General features: G+C 33.9%; 1 protein-coding gene across 1 annotated transcript; it reads left to right on the forward strand.

Moving 5' to 3' along the window:
- The first annotated feature begins 505 nt into the window (after positions 1-505).
- Positions 506-7,966, forward strand: LOC142548472 (lysine--tRNA ligase-like). Its single transcript, XM_075656819.1, has 17 exons — positions 506-661; positions 1,326-1,391; positions 1,548-1,713; positions 1,800-1,893; positions 2,579-2,664; positions 4,174-4,286; positions 4,371-4,433; positions 5,186-5,312; positions 5,409-5,690; positions 5,774-5,870; positions 5,954-6,110; positions 6,525-6,668; positions 6,775-6,843; positions 6,922-7,065; positions 7,192-7,247; positions 7,480-7,517; positions 7,631-7,966. The coding sequence occupies exons 1-17, from the start codon at positions 659-661 to the stop codon at positions 7,657-7,659; spliced, it is 1,734 nt and encodes a 577-aa protein (XP_075512934.1). The 5' UTR covers positions 506-658; the 3' UTR covers positions 7,660-7,966.
- The last annotated feature ends 13,091 nt before the right edge of the window (positions 7,967-21,057 follow it).

Below are 21,057 nucleotides of genomic sequence, written 5' to 3' on the forward strand. Positions count from 1 at the left end.
CTCACGAGTTGTATCTTGTGAGACGGATCTCTTATTTAGGTCATCAATGAAAAATATTACTTTTTATGTTAAGAGTATTACTTTTTATTGATAAATATCGGTATGATTGACCCGTCTCACAGATAAAGCTTCGTGAGATCATCTCACAAGAGATCTACTCTTTGGAATATAGCAAAGATAATAAGAGAAAATTGTGATTTCATCTTCCTCCATATTATTAAAAATTAATATCAATTCTGTATGTTATTATTTTTGACAATTTTAATCATTTTATTCATAAGCGCTAATGTGATACTACATGCGTGAATACCATATTGGTATGTGATGAGTTATTGTCATGTCGGAGTTACATCAACGACAAAGTGTAAAAATAAAAAAAATTTTAAAAATATGAAAATTTAACAATATAAAAAATCAAAATATTACATACAGCTCATTTTTTTTTTTATTTTTGCTAGAAAATGCTGCTGTTGCTTGTCCGAATCTCACCAAAGCCCAATCAAATCCAATCCCTCTAGTAAACGACAGTAACTAAGCCCAGGACTTGGGAAAATATATTGATCAAGTTGGCCCCAAGGTTTTAGTTTACCCCCTGAAACTAGGGTTTTAACTTTAATCGACCTGAGGCATCGCACTTCCCCATTCCTGAACTTCCGAAATGGTACTTGCTATTTATTGCACAATCATATGCAGACGACCTTTGTTTTTGTTTGTGTGTGATTTTATTGGTTGCTTATCTTTCTGTTTGAATGTCAATTTTCTTAAGCTGTTTAATTCTCTCATTTCGGCTTGGTTTTGGCTGTTACTCCTGTTCAGAATGTCAAATCAGCTTTCGAATTTAAGACTGTAAACAGTTTGTGCTAGGATTTTAGTGTGTGTTTATATTGTATTATGCGATGGAGAAAATTTTGTTTAGAGGACTGTATCTGTATTCTTCCGATTTGTGAATGTTTTAAATATGCCTTTTTTTCCAAATTTTATTATTACGGAATATATGGCAGAATTAATGGTGAAAAATGTTCTATTAATGGAGAAAAGCATAGATGCTTGCATTTGGTGATGAATCTATTGTAAAGCTAGAAGGTATTCACGTTTTATTATTTTTATTTGGATGTTGAGGTTTCCTTGATAAGTGGGTCTTATAGAACTTGTGTAGTAATTAGGTTGTTTTTATATTTCCTCCTATTATTCAGTGACTGTTTCACATTCGAAGGAAAATGATTTTTTTTTTGTTTAGTGTGAACTGCATAATTTAATCTGTTGGCTTCCGGCAACATTTTTATATGTTTATCTGGTCATTATAATGAATGTGGCATTGTATTCAGGCCTCTGCCAAGCCAAGGCAGCCGGCCAAGAAACCTGCTGCAGAAGATGAGGGCATGGATCCAACGGTAGGCCTATTGTATTGGTTTCCTCTTATAGCTGTGGTTTTTTTCTTTCTTCTCTTCCTTATAATCTATATGGGATTGGGTAGGAGTTATTTTGTTCCTTTATCAAGGCGATCTAGAATCTTTCACTGAATGCAATGTTTTAACTCGTATATGCAGCAATATTATGAAAATAGACTCAGATTTCTCGCTGCTCAGAAGGAATCTGGAAGCAATCCTTATCCTCACAAGTTTGAAGCTAAATTGACTATCCCTGAATATGTAAAGAAATATGAAAGTTTAAATAGTGGAGATCATCTAGAGGATGTTGAAGAAAGAATAGCTGGTACTAGAGATTATATATGTGATTTATTCCAAGTGTGATAATGGTGCTCTACTTTTGATTAATGTTATTGATGTTTCCTTTGGAAGGGAGGTTAATGAACAAACGCTCATCATCATCAAAGCTATTCTTTTATGATTTGCACGGTGGTGGTGCTAAAGTTCAAGTTATGACTGATGCAAGGTAGTTGCATATCTTGTTTTTAGCTTACAGTGTCCTGGATATGGACCCCTTATACTGAAGCCCATACTCTGTGCCCTGTTATTTCCAAATTATTTATTGCTGATACTTGGATACTTTGACCACGTTTTATTGTTTTCAAAAACTCACTTTTCAATCTACCTAATATGATTGAGTTAATGAATGTAATCTATATTATAAGATGTCTCATGTGACAAACACAATTGTGGTTTTGAATGCTAATTTAATCAGTGAAGAAGCATAACTGAATTTTGCATATTCTTTCAGCCAATTCCTCATCTGTGATTACTTGTATCACTTGTTGTATACGAAGAATTTTTCCTTCCTTAGAAAGTTCTGTATATAGTCTATTTCACAGGATGGCAATTTTGCAATTAATTTCTTATTTGGATTATGTGGTTTTCCTTTATTTCCTGATTCTGGGTTCCAATTTTCTGTTGTACAAAGAAAGAAGAAAAAGCGACGAAAATAAGCTGTGTGCTATTTCCTCTATTAAGTAGAAGATGGTGACTTTCAGTAAGGGAATACTGGTTTGGCTAGGGGATGCTGTGCCAATAATGTTGGAGAAATAGATCAACCCATGCTATGTTTTCTTTGCTGGAATGTCCTTATTTTGTATTTTTCTCATGCATACGGTCTCTCACCATCATCATAATCGGTCGTGTAGGAAATCTGAATTAGATGAGGAAGAGTTCTCTAGATTTCACTCTTCTGTCAAGCGAGGCGATATTGTTGGTATCATTGGGTTTCCAGGTTTGTGTCATTTTCATGACTGTGATGAAGTGATCTATGTAATGCAAAACATTCTGCAAATATTACTTGTAAATTTGCATACTTTTCTGATAAATATGTTGAGAACAAAATACGTTATGACTCTAAAACAGCAGTATACCTAAATGTCTTCATTAAAACACAATGACCAAGATTGATAAAAATATGTCTCTTCAAATCTAGACTTATGTTTTGTAAGAATGCATTTGGAAGGTGAAAAAGTTGTCCTCTGTGGAATTTTACTTCAGGTGTGAAATTGAAGGCATTTCGATAGCGGTTAGGGATGGCAATTTCCTCCGAACCCGTTGGAGGATCCGATACCCGACCCGAATAGAAGAGGGTATGGAGGGATTTTTAGACCCGATTAAATAATTGGGTAATCGGGTATGGGGATTTTCGAGTTTGGGTATGGAGGCGGGTTTGATATAATCCGACCCACACCCGACCCGAATACTTCGTTTAAATTAATATATATAAAAATATATATAGATATACATGTATGTATATATGTATATATAGAGTAATTATATTTATTTATATTAAAGATTCATCTTCTCAAATCCAAGTAAATCGGTACTTTTTTTTTCTCTTCCTTTCACTTTCACTTTTACGTTTTAAGGTTTTACCACTCTTTTATTTTGCATTCAATTTCTCATCTTCTCCACTGGTAAGTTTATTCCATGTTTGACTTCAAAAATTGAAAAATACTTTATTTCTTGATTATGGTTCATTGTATTCCTTTTTTGTTTGCATATTTCCCAATTCATTTTAGGGTTTTTTTAACCAATTAATTTGGGGAGTTTGGAATGTACGTGACTTTGTTTTTTTATTGGTTTTTGTTTTGGTTTTTTTTTTAACTTGGGCTATTTTTAATGTTTTGTTATTTTTTCTACAAAGTTTATTTTGCAAATTTTTATCATTAATAATTTTTCTTATTTTTCATTTAAATAATTTTTTAAATATTCATAACTTCATTGAAACAATTTAAATGTGAAAAAATTCAATTGTATATGATAATAGGGTATTTGGGTAGAGTATGGGTATCCGATGGGTATGGGGATGGGGATGAAATTCAATACCCGATGGGTATGGGGATGAGTATGGGGATGAATTTAATAAATGAGTATGGGGATGGATGTATGAAATCCGACCCATACCCTACCCATTGCCATCCCTAATAGCGGTTGCATTTTTTAGATCTGTTGTTTACTCTGTGAGAGAGGGTATATAGTTTATTTAAACACTTAGGTAGTTGAACTTAAGGTTTGTATTGGTTTGTACAGCATGTGATGCTTGTATTGAATGATAATTTGTTGGCAACTATTTGTTTCTTTGGGTGTGATGTGTTTGATAGTAATTTAAGGAAGAGTTTTTTATATTCAGTGGTATGATTGTGTAGTTCCTTGTGAAGTGATTAATCATCCTACTTCTGAATGCCACTTTTCCAGACCCTTCACGTAATTCTTCCTCCTATTTTACTTAATTTTGTAGGTAAAAGTAAAAGGGGAGAGTTGAGTATTTTTCCAAAAACATTTGTAGTTCTTTCTCATTGTCTACATATGATGCCGCGGCCAAAAATTGGTCCAGGTTCTGACAATGCTAAGGTGACACTTTTTTTCCTTCAGTTGCTGACCAATTTAATGAATTAATAATGTATGACTTCATTGACATTGAATTACTCTGGACAGGTAACTGATGTTTGGGTTCCAGGAAGTGGTAGGAATCTTGAGGCCTATACATTGAAGGACCAGGTATTGAACAAAGCTATGGATATTTGGACATTCATGTGATTGCTTTTTTTAAGTTTACCCACACATGCACTGCACACTATATGACTTGAATCAAGAAGTTAAAAGTCTTTGGAACCAATTAATGCCCCTAGACAAGTTATTATATTACTTATGCATGATGAACTACTGGATAGTTTATGCATGGCAAGAAAGAAATATCTGGGTGATAATCATAAAGTTATTTTTCCTGTCATCACTTCAGAGGACTTGCTCCATGATTCAATTTTAGTAACAATGTTTTTAGTAACTTTTAATTATCTTCTTTCAAGTTCTGAATTGCAGAGCTTTCCGTATGAACATGAAAATGTAGATTAATAAATCCCAATGAACTTTGAGTTTGAGATTTGCTGATCTATTTACTAATTTATAGCCCAAAACACGTTATCAACTTGATATCTTTTGTGTATTGAGGTGCTAACGATCATCGTTTTGTTTTTCCTTCCACATATTAAGCTCAATTTAAAAACGAACGTTTCATAAATAAGCATTATAACACTAATAATTGGGCTTTTCTTTATTGTTCAATGGGGACACCTGACCCCAGTATTTTTTTAAATTGCTTTTACACCTTATCTTTTTACCGCACTACGCCTTTTATCCTGTTTGACTTTTCTATCCATTCGTCCAGTGATTCTGTGCATAATTTAAATGCATTCGATCACGTCTTCATCTATCTTAGATCATTTTACGAGTAGTGGAACATTTCATACCAGGAAACACGGTATAGGCAGCGTTACTTGGATTTGATGCTAAACATGGAGGTTCGAGAAATATTCAAGACCAGGTCAAAAATTATTTCTTACATCAGAAGTTTTCTTGATTTACGAGATTTTTTGGAGGTATGCCTAGCATTGTCTTTAGTCTAAATTGATGTTCTGACTATATCTTGGTTATATGCTTTAAATCAAAATTCTCCTTGTCTGTTTTCTTTAAGGCTTGAAACACCCATGATGAACATGATTGCTGGGGGGGCTGCTGCCCGACCATTTGTGACCCATCACAATGATCTCAACATGAAACTTTATATGCGTATTGCACCTGAACTATATCTCAAGGAGTTAGTTGTCGGTGGCGTAGACCGTGTTTACGAAATCGGCAAACAATTCAGGAATGAGGGGATCGACTTAACTCACAATCCTGAATTTACTACTTGTGAGTTTTACATGGCGTTTGCTGATTACAATGATTTGATGAAGCTCACAGAAGAAATGCTTGGCGGTGAGTGCCAAATATAGGTTATTATTGACTCACAGATGATGTTGCTTCTGTCTTGGAGTTTGATGAACAAATTCCTGGGACAGGAATGATCAAGGAAATTACCGGTGGCTATAAAATTAAATATCATGCCAATGGGCTGGATATGGATCCCATTGAGATTGACTTCACTCCTCCTTTCAGGTTACTTGATGTGCTTGCATTTACATTCCATGCATTTCAATATCAATAACATAACTTGCTATATTTCTTTTATGCCTCTACAGGAGAATTGATATGATTGATGAATTAGAGAAGGTGGCAAACCTTAGCATACCCAAGGATCTTTCAAGTGAAGAAGCCAATAAATATTTGGCTGATGCATGTTCAAAATTTGAAATCAAATGTCCTCCTCCTCAAACAACTACTAGGCTGTTAGACAAAGTAAGATATTCTCTTTTCTTTGAATTTACAAGATGAGTAGAAAAGCATAACTATTACCTCAAATCTTTATCTGGGTTATTGCACAATGGCTTTGTTGAGCTTGAAAATATTCGTGAGGCCCCCTGCTGGTGTAGACTTGAAAGTCTTCATATGGACTTGCTTTCTCTGGGGCCCGTCAGTTCCTTCGCCGGTGATCACAACCTGTGAATTTAAGTGTGGACATTGTTATCATTTCACATTAATACGTTCGAGCGAAAACATTCGTCACTGAATATTTGAGCAAATATGCGAAAAATAACGTTGGGCTTGTGGGGGCTGCTTGTGAATATCCATTGACGTGCTATTCTATTTTGTCCATCACTGCCTTACCTCTCTTTCTGTCATTAACTGTCTTAAGCGTTTACAAATATACAGCTTGTGGGTCATTTTCTTGAGGAGACATGTACAAATCCCACTTTTATTATCAATCATCCTGAGATCATGAGTCCATTGGCAAAATGGCACAGGACAAAACCAGGCCTAACTGAGAGATTTGAGTTGTTCATCAACAAGCGTGAAGTAAGTGGGTATCATCAGATATCTCATTCATCTTTTTCTTATTTACTTTTAGGGTTTGAATTTCTGACTTACCTGTATTACAATATCTCGGTTCTCAACTTTATAGCTTTGCAATGCATACACCGAGTTGAATGATCCTGTCATACAACGTCAGCGTTTTGCTGATCAGCTTAAGGTATAAAATTACGAAGCCTAGAGTTTGTGTAAACTTGGCTGTGGTAGGATTCTGAAGGAGTTTCTACTCTTAAACTAGGATCGCCAATTGGGTGATGATGAAGCAATGCCCTTAGATGAAACATTTTGTACTGCTCTTGAATATGGGCTACCTCCCACTGGTGGTTGGGGATTGGGTATTGATCGACTCACGATGTTGTTGACCGACTCACAGAACATTAAGGTTAGTTACACCACATCTTTTCCAAGAACAATAATAAGTGATTTGATTTCCTCATCTTTAACTTATTACTCATTTCCCTATACTCTCGCCTACCTTTATGAATTGTTCACTCATCACTATCAACAGGAAGTTTTACTTTTCCCAGCAATGAAACCACAAGATGAACCTTTGACCAAAGAAAGGTACAAATTTAGCTCTATGAGTTTTTTTTATTACATCTCTTTATTAGTCTCTAATTCTGTTATCATTCTCCATTTTAATCCTGCCTCACTACACCAGAACTTGATGCCTATTTTTGTCATTCAGCTGTAATTCAATTCACCTGGTCATGTAATATTAATGTAAAAGCCTGCATTAAACATCCTATTTTTAATTATATCCACAAATTGTAATTTCTGCAATTTTCTTTACCAGTAACACAAAATCACAGGATGGACCTCTTCTTTCTCAAGGTATATAATCTATTATAATTGATTAAATTCTTTAGTGAAAGTGATGAATTTTGAGTTTCCTGGAAGAGTTTATTCAGTTGTGTAGCTAACCTCATTTATTTGCACAAATGCAGCGCTCGAAAAGATCGTTGCCCTATCTTAAGGACGACCAACGTTTAACACCGGACAACAGGAAAGACGGTTCTAAGTTCCGTGAAAGGGACCGCTGTATTAAATTTGTGTTCTGCAAGGGTTGCTTTATGACAAATTTTATGTTATATAGGTACTCATTTTTTTGGTGATTCCGGTGTTTTATCTGAAAGTCCTTGTGCATGCATTCCATGCACAGGGGATGCTAGATGATGAAAGAATGAAGTTTCATCTTCATTTTTTTTCCAGATATCTACATTTATTCATCTGAAAATAGCATATAATTGTCCATTCTCGTAAAAAGATGTGGTCGTCTTAGATACCTTGTGCTGCATTCTTCTGCCAATTACCTTATTTTGGAAGGTATATACCTCGCGATTATATTTAAATTAAGTGTAGATTTTTTTTAACTCGTTAGTTTGTATAAAATGATCCAAAATCTCCACGATTTTATGTACGATTGGACTAGATCTAAAACGAAAAACTGTTGAAGGGAAAGGAAGAGAGAGAAGGGGGACAAACAAACTAGCCTTTGAATTCAGGATGTTACCGTGATTGGACAAACAATGCGGGGGGGGGTGGGGGGGTGGGGGTGTTTTATAATCTTATTTCATGCATTCGATTCTCCTCTTCGTCTACGAATCCGATCACGAAATCCATCGATGCATCATCCACAACCTCCTTCTTACTTGGAAAATCGATCAAACAAGTTTCTTCCACGTGGGTTAGTGATCTTGTAATACAAGATGAATAATCAGGACTCGACGGTTGAGAATTCTTGGCAGCATCGTGTAAGGTTAACTTGGCTTGAGGGAGACTCCTCTGCATGGATTCGGGAAACTTCAGTTGCGGTGGCTCGTTTGCACCAGGCGATGTCAAGGTCCTCGATTTCTTGTTGCGTCGACCAGCTTCAAACGCCGGTTCTTCACTCTCATCTCTCCGCCGGATGCCTCTTTCCTTCATGTGTGTTTTTCTTAATTCCTGCAATCTTCTTGTTTGCCTGGAGTAGTTTCCCCACAAAGAGTTGGTCGCTTTAACGAGTTCTAGTGATGTTGAGGATTAGATCTCTTTGTAATCAAAGTCTATTCCATGCAGCTGAATTTAGATATTTATGTGTGTGTGTATATATATATACGAACACATATCTATTACATTGTATATATGTGCAACGTGTATGAATGAATATTTATGGGCAGAAAATTGAGGAGTTTGCCATCGCATGCTTGGTCTCCAGACTCCAAGTCGACGTTGGGAAGGAATAATATTACTAAATTAAAACACATAAAAGTAATATTGCTAATACCTTAAGAAAAGAAGAGTAAAAATACACGTGTTTCAGTGATGATAAATTAGGCACGTGCAAATAAAGAAAGAACCACGTGTGGAAAAAAAAATGATATGTGGAGGGATTGGGCTACTGGACAAAAGACGATTTTGTGATTCACATATTAGTTTGTCTTTTAATTTGTTTGAAAAGCCCACACGCTGATGTTGACTTCACCTCTAAGGAGTAATACCGAAATCGGTTGGATAATTCGACAACTCCCATTATTTTAAAACTGTCGACTCAATTAAAACTTTTTATTCAAAAATCAAAAGCAAGCTAATCGAATTTAGCCAAAGATTTTATCCTTCCTCCGTCCAGTTTACTTGTGTTTTAGTACAGATTAAGAAGACAAATTTTATTGAGAATTATTTTATTTTATTTTTATTTAATGAATGTTTTAATATGATATAAAAAATTGTTGGAAGTAGCTGTTGTATATAATGAACAATTTATATAATTAAAAGAATAAATAAAATAATATTAATATTGAAACTGTATTATATATGATATAAGTTCAGACAAAAAGATGTTGATAGAGAAAATCGAACATAATTCCCAATGGTTTTGAAAATGAAAACAATAATTAATTGTGAGCATATTTCATGAGGAAGCTTACTGGGAAATATTTACAATACAGGGGCAACTATATTAAACTGGACTAGGCCGACCCAAAATCAATTTTGTTCTATAGCTGATAGAAAATAGTCCAAAACTTGCCACATTCTGATCCATTAAAGAAGGCCCAAAAAATAAGAGCCCCGTATGGAATCTGAAAATTAATTAATATATAATAAATACAGAAAGAGAGGAGAACAGAAGGGTTATGAAATTGTTGGCTCTGTTCAATGAATACTAACCCCCCACCCCACCACCTTTTTTTTTTCCTCTCTTGATCGGCCACGATATCATGAATCTATATTTGTGAGATGTGTTGATACGGTATATATTAACATCGAAAAATAATACTTTCGACATAAAAAATAATAATTTTTCATGAAATGGATCGTGTTAGAGATCTGTTTCATAAAATTGATTCGTGAGACGATCCCACGTGAGTTTTGTGTTTTTCAATTTTCAAGAACAAAATGTGTTTAAAAACTTTTGATTAATAATGATATGTTCTAGTTTTCATTACATTTTTTTTAAAAAAAAGGTGCAAATACAATGATTTATTTAAAAATACAAAGACACTCGTAAGGCTGTCTCACATGTAAATTTTGTAAGTAATAAGTCTCTTGTGTATCTATCTCACGGTTTCACAGATATTTATTCGTGAGATGAATCAATCATGTCCATATTTACAATAAAAGGTAATATTTTTTCATGAGTGACCCAAATAGAATATTGTATCACAAAACTGACATGTGAGACCATTTCACATGAGTTTTTGTATCTTGTAAAACGAATTTCTTATCAACTCGACTCATGAAATAGTAGCAATTTTCATGCATTATTTTTCGCTCAGCAAGTCGGGACATGGAAAAAAAAAATGTGACATTTTGAAAAAGATTTCCTCAATCTTCCGCAAGGAACGTGTAGTCATTTTCTACTTTTAAATTTTAATGATAATTGATTTGGATTTGCCCTAAAACGAAAAGAAAATAGCAATCGGTATCAATTATTTCGTACACCGAATCGAATAAATCATAAATTTCAATACCTTTCACGAATCAATAAACTATCGTTGAACAACAATGACTAAATTCATAATGAATCGATACAAGAAATTATGCTAGAAAAGGATTCGATTGTTGAAAAATTTAGTGTTGTGTTTGAGCATATGAATTTGAATTATGTTCATCCATAATTAAGGGATTTAAAATCCATCGACTCGAACACAACGTGAGATAATTCAAGACATCTTGAAACTCCACAAATATTGAGAGGAGTGACGAGATGAAACTGAGAAGGCAAACTAAGGTGTACTTTTGAATAAAGTTTTTTTAATTTTATTCCAATGCTAATAAATCATAATTTCTTGGCAAAAACTTGTGTGAGACGGTTTTCACTGGTCGTATTTTGTGAGACGGATATCTTATTTGGGTCATCCATGAAAAAGTATTACTTTTTATGCTAAGAGTATTATTTTTTATTGTGAATAACGGTAGGGTTGACCCGTCTCACAGATAAATATTCGTGAGACCGTCTCACAAGATACCTACTGTGATTTTTTTTTCATCCAATTATCTTCTGGTGCTAGTGTTTGCCCTGGGGCAAATAACTGTGCATCACATGAATGAATTATTTTGGCCATGCCAATGATACTTCCCTTTCACTGTGTCTGTCCTCTTTTTTTTCTTTTTAAAAACCACCAAATTTTGGAAATGTTGGCTAAATTATTTCTAAATATGCAGACTAGTTGGTCATGTACCCAAGAATTTGTGTTAGTCAATGTTGTAAGTGTTTCTCAATCTTTTGTAATATCATTACATCATGCGAGTCTTTCGTTTTTTTATTGAAGTTGACATATATGTTGACGATCTAATGACTAATATTTGACCACATCATAGTAATGAGAAATAATCCAGATGTGACATAGAATAATCCCAAGAATTTGTACGTTGAGTGGTTGGTCTATTCTTCAATTGCAAGCTAACAACTTGTATGAAAAATTACAATTTTAATTTTTTAATTTGACTTGTTTTGAGTTTTAGTATTGTAATTTGTTAAAAAATAGTTTCGTCGAGTAACTTAGTTTTTTTTTTGTTTTGGTCATTTTTTTTGACAAAACCACTAAATTCATCGTGTATTGCTTATTTGGAACAGTTGATTCTTCTACTTTGATCAAGTGACAAAAATGAAGCTTATATTACACACAATAAAATATATATAAATAAAATAAAGGAAAACAACGAACTTTTTCCTTCTCATTTTGGTGAGTGCGACCGCACCCTTTAATTTTTTAATTTCATTGACTAGAGCCCTAAAAATAATTATTATTTTTAACTTCTCCCCTAATATTTGCTTTTGTCTGCCCTAAAATATTTTAAATTTTTTTCCCCTTAATCTCTATTTTCTGACTCCGTGACCGATTTTTCTATGGGAATGTATTGTGACAATTCAACCATCGGATCTCAAGACAGAAAAGAAGACTCCCGTATGAAACATGTGGAATTCATGGAATCCAATAATTTAATCTAATAATTTTTAGACAAGAGTAAATTTTCCGAGTACCCTAGACTAGTCTTTCGGCTGGTAACCATGCAAAATAGTAAGCAACACTGTAATAGTAAATATGTGAAAGCTGAATGGAGAGGGAGTTAAATCGAGGAAAAATGCGATTTTAGTTCAGGTAAGTTGATATATTTTGGGTTTTAGACTTGTAACTGATCAAATTTTAGTCTTCATACAGTAATTTGAATTTTTTTTTTGTTTAGGATTTTTTTGTCCAAAACCATTAAATCCATCGAAATAGTTTATTGACATTGATTCTCTCGTACGTAACACATGTGACGGAGATAAAGCTCATATTAAAATTCATTATATCAAAAGGAAATGGAAAAATAATGCAAACGACCGCCCCCTTGGCTCTGGTTACTAGGTTCTTAATTCATCATCTGGGTTAGATGCAAGTTATGCTTGTAATCAGTGGGAGTGGTATTTCGTTCCGCCACTTTAAGAAAATCTCTTCTCTATAAAATCTTGATCAAATCATTAATTTTTTTTTTCGAAAAAATTAACAACTTTGTTTCATTTGTTTTTTGAGAAGACGCAACATTTATTTCGTGTGTTGTAATTTAGCGGCAGGCAAGTGATGTTATATCATCAATATTGTTTACATTTGTAGGACTTTAGAGTTTTCTGCACATGGTGCGGACGGCGGACAACTCCTCAGATACTCAAAGTAGTGTTCCGATTCAGAGTATTTGCAGAAGCCAAAAGTAGACCTAGCCAAGGGTAGGGTTAATACGGACCTGAACCAAAACCGACTCAAGGTCAATAGATAGGTGAACCGGGTCAATGGGTTTGACCCGGAATTGTCCTAAGACGGTCTCGTTACACTTTATGGATAGGGAACTCGTCAACCCGCCAGGTTGGACGGATTCGACCCACCGGGTCAAATATTTTTACTTTTTATTTTAAATCAACGACCACGTTCATTCGATCAAGTAGTTGTTGGAAATCAACAGTCACGATTTATTGATAGTTTGTCGAATCGTTGAGTTGATTGTTTGACAATTTTATTTTTATTATTATTATTACCTTTGAAATCAACGGTCATGATTGGTGGTCATTGATGATCAACGTACACGATGACGTAATTGTTATGCAACAGTCGACTCGTCGGTTCGACCCGGACTAACGAGTCGTCCGTTGTAAATTTTTTATAAATTTTTGTCCAATATTTCCCTATAATACCCTCACCCTTTCATTTTTCACACATTTTTCTATATATTCTCAATCTCTAATTCTAAATTATTTTTCGATTATCAAAACATCAAGTTTCGATTACTGATTTATTTTCAATCGTTGATTTATTTTCATAATCACTTCAATTTCATATTTATACAAATTATCGGAACAAGATGAAGTCGTAGAGGTGTCAAAGAAAAGGGAAAGGACATTATGCCACCTGAACTTGAGCATCACTATTTTCCTTCATTTAATGTCAACGACTATGATCTTGATATTTCTGATGAGGAACATCAAGAACGAAAACAAGAGACTCAAAAAACACATCATCATCAAAGTCAAGAAAGTATGAGCAATCTGACGCCGCCTAAAAGTAAAACTTAAGCAGTGCCTCGCCCGACATCCGATATCTTCAACAAAAATTTCAAAATGTGACGCTTTCCTCAGGTGATTTACAAGCCAAATGCAAACTTGTTTAAAAAGATACACATTTCAATAAGGAGGTGGTTATGAAGCTTTAACACGGCACATCGAAAAAATCATTTGGTGGGAATTGGTATTCTAGAAATTAAATTTCAACATTATCTTCTTAATCAGGTAACGATTCTCAAATTTTAAATTTTTCGAAGAAAAATTTAGAGAAGAAACAACTAAATTTTGTGTGGTTGAACAACTTTATTTTAGTTTTAGTGATAAATTATCTTTAAAAAATTGTCTTTCTACAAATGCAAATCATTCTATTAGACGTATCTCACGAAATACAATAAAACATATACTTAAAAAATCAGTAATTGAAAAAAAAATTATTTAAAAAATTTGTTAGTTTAAATTATAAAGTTTCTTTGTATTCAGATATTTGGAGTGATCATTGAAAAAGTAATTTATATATGAGTATTACATGTCATTTGCTTGATACTTCTTTGAACCTAAAAAATTGCTTGCATATAGATGTTTTAACGAACCAACGAACCACATATGACACAAAATATTTCTCAACTTATATTTATTATTTTGGAAAAATATATAATATAACTTCTCAAGTTTTTTCAATTTTTTTGATAATGCTAATGCAAATACTTTTAACATTAGTAAGCTTATTCAAATATGTAAATCATCACTAGGTGATAATTTTTTTCATATTAGATGAGCATATCATATTTTAAATTTGTGTGTTCAAGATGAACTAAAAAAATTAAAATTACATATCAAACCAATTACGACATCAATTCATTATATATGGATACATCCTCAAGTTTTTGCAAAATAAATAATATGAGACTTTAACGATTTTCATGAGATGTTTCAACTCGTTGGAATTCAACGTATAAATGCTATTATTGTCTTTTGAATATAAAGATTTATTATGCATATTTTTCATCAACATGTTTAAGCTCGTAACATTTATTTGTTTTCGAATCAGTGGAACTATGCAATGATATTTATGAAATTTTAAAGTTTTAATGATACTAGTGACCAATTATCTACTTCTCAGTTACTTTTAACACGTTGTTGCAACTTTGCATATATTTTTACTGAACATATTAAATCTAGTGATAATATTTTAGTTCAATCTATTTATGTCATGAAAGCAAAATAGGAAAAATATTTTTTTAGAAATTCTTAAAATATTTTTATATGCTTTGTTTTAGATCCTATAGTTAAATTAGATGTTTTACAATAAATGTTTCCATTATATTTTGATTCTTTAGATACTACGGAAACCGTTCCATATATCTCATTGATTTTGTTTAATATTAGAACTCATTTATATGATATTTATCATGAATATAACAATAAATATGATTGACAAATTGTTTCAAACGAAGCACTATCCAACGCCACTAGTAATATCACTTCTAAACTAACTAAAACACAACTTTTATTAAGGGAGATGATGAAACGTCCATGAGGATCCTCAAATTTCAGTCAGGAACTTGAGAATTATTTTACCGCTATTTTTGATTTTAATGATGCAAATGAGGAACTTTCGATATATTGCGATGGTGGTCGCAAATATATATAATATTGTCTATAATGACAAAATATTCTATTTTGCCCCATTTCAACGATTGTAGTAGAGCACACTTTTAGTATCGGAGAAAATACATTGGATAAGAAACGTTCTAATCTAATGCTGAAAAATTTAGAAGCCCAATGTTTGTTCAATGATTGGTCAAAAGCCGTTAGCTAAATACAAGATGTTAAAAGTGACGGGAAAGACAAAGACGAAACTGAGGAAACACCGACGGGAGAATGTGAATGAATGATTGAGCAAGATAGAGCTTTGAAAGAATGAACAAAACATAAAAATTAATGGAATAAGGCGTGAGCACACCCCTGTGATTGTAGAGGTCAAATAGTAGTGAAATTTATGATGATTGGAGATCAAAATTTATGATGATAAATGATTGATAATATGATATTTAGGAGTCTTAATTGTTGTTTGATTCATTTGAAACTTTTGGAGATGGATATTTTTTTTTATTGAAATATATGTTTTTTATTTCATAAAATATTTGATATAGTTTTTATAAGTGCAAACCTTTTTTATTAATTATATATTGTTTAATCTTTAAATGTTTAATATCAATTAATATTTTTTTTAAAAAATATTAAAATAAAGGTTGAATCGGACACTTGGCGGTTAACCGAGCCCAGATTCAAACCCGAACCGTCGGATTCACAACCCAGAGCTATGCTTGTCAATCGAGTGTGATTTTGGATCGTAACCGACCACGAGCTGGCCGCTTAAGGTTCGGAAAACCCGAACCTGTGACCATGTCTAGCGAAAAGTGCTTGCGGCAAGGAAAAAAAGGTGGGGGTGCGTAGGTAGGTGGTATTGGGTGGGTTATTAGCCATGTTATTCTTAAAAAAAGTTTGAAATTATAGGTTCGATTTTATTTTCATGTCTTGCATTTATTTTATCAGATAGCAATAATTATTTACATTGGTGTATATAAGAATCAGAATCTAGTACAGCGCAATTAACGTCAATTAGATTATGATAGACGACCGTGGATCCTATGTCGTTCAAAAGAAGTCATGGGTTTATTTCTGTTTTGTATCTTTTCCATTTAAACTCTAGCTCAAAAGGCAACAGTGGCACTCTTAACTGAGAAAAATTATTTTGTGTGATACAAATTAATTATTGCTTCAATATTAACGTGAAAATTTGAGAGTGTATCTAAAACTCAATGAATGTTTACCTGCAAAAAGTTTCAGTAAGGGTGTGGAACTTGCAAGAAATTTTTCTTAAAAATCATGTTTTGCACGTATATAAACATGATATATAATATGCGGAAGCGGATCGAGTGTTACCTCCGGCCATTGAAGATTTTGATTTCTCTGATTTTCTTGTCGGTTGAAGCCTTCTAAGCACTGCACGATCTCTTTAGATGGTGTATATTTCTTATGAGGTGTGTGTGCTTAGGGACCTCAATCGTTGCTATTTATAGGCATCTCATACCATCAACGAGAAAATTTGGGAGCATGAATTTCAAAAGAAGATTCGTGTACGTAACTTAATTTTCTTGGCCGTCGCCAATTTCAATTTGTACACGCTATGTGTCACGTTTTTCTTATATTCTCCCACTTGACACATATATCTCATTTACCATAAGAGAAAATAAAATACATGAATCATGGCGATAGGTCATCTAAAAGCGGTTATTATCTTCCATGTATCACAATGTATTATATCTCTCAAATAACTTAATGAATAAACCATATGTTTATTCGAGGTCCAACTTTATCGATATTTCTCGAATAACTAAATGTGTGCACAACAAATATGAGAAAATATCACATCATAGTTTCATTAAATTTGTTCTTACAACAAAATTACATAAAGGAACCAAGTCCCATTCTTTCTGTATGATCCTTAAATTTCAATGGTGGCATGCCCTTAGTCAAAGGATCTGCGATCATCAATTCAGTGCTAATGTGTTCGATAAGTAACTTCTTATCTTTAACACGTTCTCGTATGGCTAAATACTTAATGTCGATGTGCTTGCTTCGACTACCACTTTTGTTATTTTTAGCCATAAAAACAGAAGCTGAATTGTCACAATATATTCTTAATGGCCTAGATATAGAATCCATAATTCTAAGCCCTGAAATGAAACTCTTCAACCATACACCATGTGAGGTTGCCTCAAAACAAGCTACGAACTCAGCTTCCATAGTGGAAGTAGCAGTCAATGTCTGCTTTGCACTTCTCCAAGATACAGCTACACCAGCTAGCATGAAAATATATCCTGAAGTGGATTTTCTTGAATCGATGCAGCCAGCGTAGTCTGAATCAGAGTAGCCAATTACTTCCAAATTCTCAGTTCGTCTGAACATAAGCATATAATCTTTGGTCCCTTGAAGGTACCTCATGACTTTCTTTGCAGCTTTCCAGTGATCTAAACCTGGATTACTCTGATATCTTCCCAACATCCCAACAATAAATGCAATGTCAGGTCTAGTGCAAACCTGAGCATACATCAAGCTTCTGACAGCAGAAGCATAAGGAATGTTTTTCATTTGTTCCCGCTCTAGATCATTCTTTGGCATTGGCTCAAATTGAATTTATCACCTTTCACAACAGGAGCTATACTTGGTGAACAATCTTTCATCCGATATCTCTCTAACACTTTGTTTATATAGGTTTCTTGAGACAGACCTAGAATACCTCGAATTCTGTCTCTATGTATCTTAATGCCAATGACATAAGATACATCACCCATATCCTTCATATCAAAGTTTTTAGAGAGGAATTGTTTCACCTCATATAAAAGACCCTTATCATTGGTTGCAAGTAATATATCATCCACATATAGAATAAGGAAACAAATCTTGCTCCCACTGACCTTCTGGTATATACATTGATCCATGGGGTTCTCAACGAATCCGAATGAAGAGATAACATCATGAAATTTTAAATACCATTGACGGGAAGCTTGTTTCAATCCATATATAGATTTCTTAAGCTTACAAACCAATTGCCCACCATTACTAGAGAAGAATCCTTCAGGTTGTTTCATATAAACCTCTTCCTCTAGTTCTCCATTGAGAAAAGCCGTTTTCACATCCATTTGTTGTAAATCTAAGTCAAAATGTGCAACTAATGCTAGAATGATACGAAGAAAATCTTTCTTAGATACAGGAGAAAAAGTCTCCTTGTAGTCGATTCCTTCCTGTTGAGTGAATCCTTTAGCAACGAGTCTTGCTTTATACCTTTCAATGTTGCCTAATGAGTCTTTCTTTGTTTTGAAGACCCATTTACATCCAATGACTTTTACACCATCAGGCAACTGAACAAGATCCCAGACTCCATTAACTGCCATAGAATTCATCTCTTCTTTCATAGCATTAAACCATAGTTTTGACTCATTACAACTCATGGCTTGTGAAAACGTTTCAGAATCATTTTCGGCTCCAATGTTAAAATCTGATTCTTGTAAATACACAACATAATCACTAGATATTGATGATCTCCTTATTCTAGTAGATCTCCTTAAGTTGTTTGGTTGATCAACAATTTCTTGTTGTTCTTCATTAACAACTTGATCTACTGGATTGTCATCAGCAATTTGTGGAACTTCAGTAACTGGTTGTCTAACACCCATTTGGTCTTGAAGGGTGTGAATAACGACCAATCTGTCATTTGAATAAGAGGGTTGTTCATTAATGTGATCATTCTCAAGAATTATGTCATTTGAATGATCACTCCCACTAATCAAATCATTCTCAAGAAATTTTGCATTTCTTGATTCCACAATTCTAGTGTTGTGAGATGGACAATAGAATCTGTACCCTTTGGATTTTTCGGCATACCCAATGAAATATCCACTTATAGTTCTTGGGTCCAGTTTCTTTTCATGTGGGTTGTAAACTCTTATTTCTGAAGGACAACCCCAAACGCGTATATGTTGCAAACTCGGTTTCCAACCTTTAAATAACTCAAATGGCGTCTTTGGGACAACCTTAGTTGGAACTCGATTTAATATATACACAGCTGTCTTAAGAGCTTCAGTCCACAAGGATTTAGGAAGTTTAGAGCTACTAAACATGCTCCTCACCATGTCCAATAATGTTCGGTTTCTCCTCTCAGCTACGCCATTCTGGTCAGGAGAACCAGGCATAGTATATTGGGCAACAATCCCATGTTCTTGGAGAAACTTCGCAAACGGACCAGGTGCTTGTCCATTCTCAGTGTATCAACCATAATATTCTCCACCTCTATCAGTTCTCACAATCTTAATATGTTTTCCACATTGCTTTTCCACTTCAGCCTTAAAAACCTTAAAGGCTTCTAGTGCTTCGTTTTTGTTATGAAGCATGTAGATATACATGTATCGTGAGTAATCATCAATGAAAGAGATGAAGTATTTCGGACTTTGCATGTCCATATCTGGACAACAAATATCTGAATGTATGATTTCTAATATTTCTGTACTCCTCTTGGCACCCTTTTTAGACTTATTGGTCTGTTTTCCCTTAATGCAGTCCACACAAATCTCAAAATCAGTAAAATCTAAAGTACTAAGTACTCCATCATTCACTAATCTTTTAATCCTCTCTATGGAGATATGTCCCAATCTCCTGTGCCACAATATAGAGGAATATTCATTTATAACACATCTTTTAATACCTCCTTGAACATGCATAGTGGTGTTATTATTTTGTAAAGAAATAGAGAAAAGACCATCAACCATTGTACCATTTCCAATAAGATTTGATTTATAAAACAAATTTATTGATTTATCCAAAAACTGAAAGGAATAACCAAAAGGTACAAGTTTTGATACTGAAATTAAATTACTAGAAAAACTAGGAACATAAAAAGTCTTTTCCAATTTTAAAATATAACCACTATTCAACACTAGGCAGCAAGTCCCAATAGCCTCCACATGCGAAGACATCTTGTTTCCTGAATAGATGCTCCGCTCATTTTCTATTGGCTTCCTTAGGTTTTGCATACCCTGCAAGGTATTTGTAACATGGATTGTAGAACCAGAATCAATCCACCATGTGTTATAAATCATATTAACCATATTAGATTCATAACAGACAAATGAAGTAGGAATGGCTTTCTTTTCAAGCCAGTCTTTAAATTTATTGCAATCCTTCTTCATGTGTCCCGTCTTTTTACAGAAAAAACACTTGGATTCTTTCTTAATGTCAGGTTGGGGTGGAATTATTCCTTTCCCTTTTCCTTTGACTTTGGCTTGCTTCTTATACTTTCCTTGTGTAGTCATAAATACATTATCATTCGTTTCCATCAACAACCTTCCTTCCTCTTGAACACACATGGTCATTAATTCATTAATCGACCATTTATCCTTATGTGTATTGTAGGAAATTTTGAAGGGTCCATATTGCTGTGGAAGAGTGCATAAAATGTAGTGCACAAGAAAAGTCTCAGACATTTCCACTTCAAGTGTTTTGAGCCGAGCCGCTATGTCCCGCATTTTCATGATGTGCTCTCGCACACCTCTCACACTGGTGAGCCTTAATGAAGAGAATTCCATAATTAGGGTACTGGCAAGTGCCTTATCTGAAGACTGAAACTGTTCATCAATAACCTTTAGTAATTCTTTGACATTATTATGCTGATTGACAGAACCACGCATACCAGCAGAGATTTTGGTCTTTATGAACATTACACAGAGTCGATTAGATCGCTCCCATTTTTCATAAAGATCAACATCATCCGGAATGCTATTTTCAGTAATAGCAGATGGT

Source organism: Primulina tabacum, chromosome 1, assembly GCF_025594145.1.
Source record: "Primulina tabacum isolate GXHZ01 chromosome 1, ASM2559414v2, whole genome shotgun sequence".
Taxonomy (NCBI): Eukaryota; Viridiplantae; Streptophyta; class Magnoliopsida; order Lamiales; family Gesneriaceae; genus Primulina; species Primulina tabacum.

Bases quoted from the DNA above. Each gene is read 5' to 3' on its own strand.
- LOC142548472 (XM_075656819.1), top strand. The intron at 1,894-2,578 runs GTAGTTGCATAT...TCGGTCGTGTAG, and splicing joins CAAGTTATGACTGATGCAAG to GAAATCTGAATTAGATGAGG. The intron at 6,111-6,524 runs GTAAGATATTCT...ACAAATATACAG, and splicing joins CTACTAGGCTGTTAGACAAA to CTTGTGGGTCATTTTCTTGA.